The following is a 5728-nucleotide window of genomic DNA, read 5'->3' on the forward strand; positions in this document are numbered from 1 at the left end:
TAGTGATACTGCCTCGGAAACCCAAGGAGGGATTACTATGAGTCGGGTACAACTCGACGGCACATAACAACAACAACATAGAGTCTTTTAACTCAATAATTTAACTTCTGGTCATCTATCCTAATGAATTAATCCTAGTAGATACAAAGATCTGTGTCATCTTAATTGTTAATACTAAAAATATTAGAAAAAGTTAGAAAAAAGCAAACAATGATAGGAAGTTATTATTAAGAGACAGTGAAGACCATATAATAAGAAATTTTTGTAATTTGAATAAAAGTAGCCTGAAAAGATGTCTATCAAGTATAATTATAACTAGGATAAACTTTTATGCAGAGGAAATATGACTGGCTGAAATAACTGAAAACACTAAGAGTGGTAATGTTAGACGGTATAACTTGTTTTTTTCTATTTATATGTAGTTGGTTGAAATTTTTCCAATAAAGTTGATAAAATGCCAAAAAAAAAAAAAAAAGTGTAAAAATAAAGGCATTGAGAAGGAGGGAATGTCAAGAAGTATCAACTGAAACACAAAGCTCAGCTTAGGCCAACTGAGAAATGCATGCTGAGAACCCAAGAGTGAGGAAAAAACTATGGAATTAAGGATTCTCTCTGCTTATGAGGCAAACAATCTGAGGTCAAGTTAGTGAGGAGTGAGCCAAGACTCAAATGCTTCAGATCTTGGGGTCCTGAAAAAGTATTACATTTGGCCATGAAATGTGATGGATTTTCAGGGAAGAACACTGGGATGGGGTGGAGAGAGACAAAGATTGATGTTATACTTTCAACACATGCCCAGTGAAAACAAAATTGTGAATTTTAATTTATGCCCAGAATGTACAGGGTGCCCACGTGAATTCTGCTACTTGTAGGAAAACTGCAATTCTCTGGAGTACATACCAAATGGGAGATGGAAGGGAAGTACCAAAAGACATGTGTGAGTCAAAAGAAAAAGAAACAGAACTTCATAATATCCAAAGTTGGAGAATCTGAGTAGATGTAAAAGGAAAAAAAAGGGGGGGGGGGATTATCATAGCATTCCCAGGTTATCAAGAGTAAAACCAAGTCTGCCAGTTCTTGAAGTTATTACTTTCATGCCTGGGCATAGTGTCTAAGGCATTTGACTGCTAACCAGAAGACTGGCAGTTCAAACCCACCAGCCACTCCTCAGAAGGAAGATTGGGCAATCTATTTTCATAGTGATTTTGCCTTGGAAACCCAAGAAGGGGTTGCTATGAGTTGGAAAATGACTCGATAGCAGTGAGTTTGGTTTTGGTTTGAAAAAAGTCATACTGTAGGTATCTGGGCTCCCCAACAGACCTTGCAAAAGAGGAAATTTGAACTGAGAATAGAAGAATGACCAGAAATTATAATAAAATCCTTCACCATAATCATGTTTTATTGTTATATTTATTAAGTTTTCACAGATGGCAGAGGATTACCTTAGGTAAAAGTCATGGTCCTATCTCAATAGAACAGTATTAAAATTAAAAATTTCACATCACAAAACAGAGCTAAAGAAATTGGATCTGGACTTGGGGGTACTTCCTTCATTTGCTGCTAAGAATGCTAAGCAATGAATGTGTTTAATCTTGAGATTTTTCACATAAAGAACATGCTATCAAGCCAAGATGACAAAGTAGGAGACCTGAGGGCCCAGGAGTAGAGACAGGTATGTGTTTACTCCATATCTACCTTCAACATTAGGTGTTTACAGGAAAGATGAACAAATTGAGATCAACACCTAAATGAGGGAGGAGAAGGAAAAGTGATAACGTCAGCTGACTGTCTTCCATTCTCTCTAGAAGTGCCAGATGTTCTTTATTTCCACACCAGCTTCAGTTGCTGTCCCCAGTGCCAGCTGAAGGGGATAAGAGAAATTCCTAGGGTTGTCCAGAGAGATGCCCGTGATGTTAGTGACCAGGATTCTGAGATCAAGTGTACAGCCTAGACAAATTCAATAGACCTTTGCAGAAGTCAAGAATGTTATAGAGATCCCAGGCATCAAAGTCTGGCCTGGTCACGTCATCCTTGGTCTAATGAACCTCTTAGACACAAAGTTCTGGCATAGAATATACTGGTGTCCTCTCTTCAGCTCACCTCTAGAAAGGTGGCTTCCAAGGCCCAATGGTCTTCCTTTATCAGGACATACAGTGTGTCAACCACAATCTTGGGTATGATGGCAAGTTGTTGGATGACTGGAAGATACTCACAGAAGGCCCAGATGTCAGGGAACAAGTAAGGGTCAAAGCTGGCTGAATCTGGAGGCCCCTGAGGGTTTCCTCCAGCTGTACCACTTCACCCTAAAGCCACAGATGAACTATGTTTTTAGAAAACCTCATCCTTGAAGTTCTCTCGAGAGAGAACTCTGCTGAGATGGGTTTTCTGATCCTTCAAGTCCAGTGCTCACAAAGACACCCAACTTAGAGTCGAACCTCAGGAGTGGTGTGGGAAGTTGAGTCGCAAAGTGGCCAAAGCTTCTAAGGAAACAAATACGTACAGCAGCTTCATCCTGGGGGCTTAGTGCAGGGATACCCTGCTCGAAGCACACACTGTCCTGAGAAGCCTGTAGTGGGAAGTGCTGGCACAGAGCAATGTCCTCAGGGAGGTGCAGGAACTTGGGAGTGTTTGGACCTTTATAGCTCTGCAGTAGGTCCTGAAGCTGGTGGGAGAGGCCAAGGCTTGGGTCGAGCAGGTCTCCCACTGAGGGCAGAAAGTTCAGCAGCACGGATAGGTGATCCCACAGGCTGAGTGGACTCTGCCAATATGAAGTGAGGAAGCTGTGGTTGGTGCGGAGCCAGCCCACAATCACTTTGATGGTGGGAAGCAGCCCTTCTGCAGAGAGGATCTTCAGTTTCTTCTGAATGGTCTGAAGCTTGCTGCAAGACTGGTGGGTGGAATGGCTCTGGTCCAAGTAGGAACCAGTGGACAGCTCTACCTCAGGAAAGCTGCCTGTATTGTCCTTTGGGTCAGAAGTATTGCTAGAAGCAGGACTCAAATCAGACTGGGCCTTCAGAATACTATAAGTGAAGACAGGAGCCAAGTGCAAATGGTGTTTGCCTTGGTGCTTTTGGCTCAATGGGGTTGGCAGGTTGGCAGAGAGAGTTGTTTTCAAGAAATGGCGACTAAAGGGAAGCTTACATGCTGTCAACTTACCCCTCAGATGGGCATCCTTATATATGGATGTTGCCCCACTTTCCTGCATTGTTGCTGGATTCAGGGAATCACTCCCAGCTTCATCAGCTATATCTGAATAAGAAGTTTTGCTACTGGCTTCTGAATAATCTTGTGAACATAAGAATGAGGTTTTCTCTTCATCTTCCTCCTCTGAGTCAAAGCAGAAATGAAAACTTTCTTCTGAGTTGTAACCCTCATTAGAAATATAAGAAATCCTATGGCTTTGCTGGGATTTGCCGTGGTGAAGCCCAGGGCAGGGGGCTGGAATGTCTTGCTGTTCCTCTCCAGTCTCTGTCTCCTGGCTTCCATTGCTGGGGGTCACCACCTCTGGAGTCAGCTTTCCTTGCTGGAACTCAGCCTGGATTCGAGTATTCACATGTTGAATCAGATGAGAGAAAATGGTCAAGGTGAAGACGACTGCTTGCTTGTGCTGCTTAGAGTTTGTTTTCCTCAGCCTGTGGACAGCCATGAGGCAAAGAAGCACCATGTGGAAGATGAGGAGATCCGGGAGAAACAAGTAGCCTCTTGGGGGCTTTCCCTCTGCAGAGGTCTGACTCTGGTTAGATGAGCAAGGCCGATAGGAGAGGCAGAGACGAAAGTCTTCAAGGACCAACTGGCACAGGGTTATCAGCCTGGTTGCTTTGAACTTCTTCTGAGGCTGCAAGAGGCTCTGAAGGTACAGGAAGCTAACCAGCAGCCTTTTGTTATCCCAGCACTGCTTCTGGCTAGGAGATAGCTTCTTTCCCTGGTCCCTTTGCATACGACTGTACCTTTTTCCTGCATGATCATACAGGCATTTAAGGTTCCAAGCTGCCCCTTTAAAAGGTACTTCTGAGTCGAGGCAGCTCTGGTAGAAGTATGTGGCTTCAACATCATAGTACTTGTTCCCTGTGAGAGCTCCCAACTGATTGAAGGGCATTCCCATGTGTGGGGCCACTGACAGGGCTCTATAATAACATCTCTCAGCCAAGTCCTTGGTGGCCAGGGCTAAGAACTCATTCTGATAGCGGAACAAGTCTCCAAGGTACAGCAGGCAGCGATGGCAGGCCATTCGAGCCCAGGCAACCTCTTCTTCTGATGCGGGCCCCACTTTCTTGCAGCCAATCAAGTGGATGTCACAATGGGGCCAATCTATATAGCTCTGTAACCTCAACTCATAGTGATGCTGAAGGAAGAGAAAGAGATGTTCGTAGAATTTGAGGCCACCCACCAAATGAGCTCGCAGTGGGCCTTCCCAGTCCTTGAAAGTGTCCATGCGCTTTCTGTTCATCTTCATTAGCACCATAACAACGTCAGAGTACATCTTCCTCCATAACAGTTCTTCTGCCTTCCTCCCATAATCCACTGGGTGTAGGAACATGAGTTTAATGCAGACTTGCTGAACCACATCTCTGAGGGCCAGGACATGAGGTTTGAAAACTTCTTTGTGGGCGTTTTCATTTTGAAGGAAGAGGTCGAGCTGCTGAGTTGCTGAGCAAACCTCCGGGTAGAGGAGCTTGGCCTTCAGGGCTGCTGTCTGGCTTCTCTCGGTGGGACTGGACTCTTCTCCCATGATGCTGCTGTGTCCCTTCTGAGGAAAGATAAAACACCTATTAGTGTTCACACACAAAGATAGAAAAAGAAGCAAAAAACAAAACAAATTAAAAAAAAAAAAAAAAAACAACAGATAACACAGACAGTGGGAATGCATAAGGTCCTCTTAAATAAAGCAGTTAACTCCCATTTGACCTTCAGCTCTCAGTTTAAACATCCTTTCTTCCAGAAAGCCAAATCTAACTCCCCAGATCAGAATAGATGTTCCCCATGTGCCTCCCCTGACCACTATGCTGACCTCCTGTGCATTTCTAAGGCTCTTCACAGAATGTTTTTTGTGTTTCTCCTACGATAACACATCTGTTTTTGTTCTTTCTCCCCCTAAGCAGAGCACAACAGAGACCTTCCTGATGGCAAGGTCTGAGTCAATTCACCATTGTTTCTCCAGTACCTAACAATACCTAGATGTAAATTACAGAAAATGAATGAAGCTTATTCCAAGTCAGTTCTTTAAATATAGTGTTCAGTTCCATAATGATAATGTATAAAAGCACTCCATTCACTATTTAAGACACATATTGAAGACTGAGGTCAAATTTATCTGCAATACAAAATAAAGAAAAGAAAAACTTCCACATGAAAATTTAATCAAGGCTGTGGATTCTTTGGAGACTCCAGCCTACATTCCAGTAAAAACTAATTTTAATGCAAAAATTATAAAATTCCTTACCTCTGAATAAAATTTGCTTTCAGACTCTTGGGAAGGTGGAAGAAGAGAAAAACACCTAGTAATATAAACATAATTCATACAAAAGAAAATACAAAGAGTAAACACAAAATAGAAAATATCTTGCTTCTTTATAATAAAATGCAAATTAAAGCAAAGCTGAGGTAATAATGTAATGAAACAAAGTAATAAAATATGTTTTACATGATAACAGCTGATGTACAAGACCATGGTGGAATGCGTCTAGACTTACACAGCTGGCATCTATTAAAAGTTTAAAAAAATCTTTCT

At 42.5% G+C, this 5728-nt stretch overlaps 1 protein-coding gene across 1 annotated transcript; it reads right to left on the bottom strand.

The window, feature by feature from the left end:
• Nucleotides 1-2338: 2338 nt before the first annotated feature.
• LOC103191971 (protein SMG5-like) lies at nucleotides 2339-4729 on the bottom strand. The gene is made up of 2 exons (XM_042783625.1): nucleotides 3415-4729; nucleotides 2339-3327 (listed from the first exon to the last, which is right to left on the bottom strand). Exons 1-2 carry the CDS (start codon nucleotides 4727-4729, stop codon nucleotides 2339-2341), a joined length of 2304 nt encoding a protein of 767 aa, XP_042639559.1.
• Nucleotides 4730-5728: the final 999 nt, after the last annotated feature.

Source organism: Orycteropus afer, unplaced genomic scaffold, assembly GCF_000298275.1.
Source record: "Orycteropus afer afer isolate SDZICR_OR568_19922 unplaced genomic scaffold, OryAfe1.0 scaffold00021, whole genome shotgun sequence".
NCBI classification, from domain to species: Eukaryota; Metazoa; Chordata; class Mammalia; order Tubulidentata; family Orycteropodidae; genus Orycteropus; species Orycteropus afer.

Coding starts and splice junctions, on each gene's coding strand:
- LOC103191971 (XM_042783625.1), bottom strand. CDS start 4,729: ATGGGAGAAGAGTCCAGTCCCACCGAGAGAAGCCAGACAGCAGCCCTG. Junction 3,328..3,414: donor CTGCCCTGGGCTTCACCACG/GCAAATCCCAGC, acceptor GCTTTGACTCAG/AGGAGGAAGATGAAGAGAAA.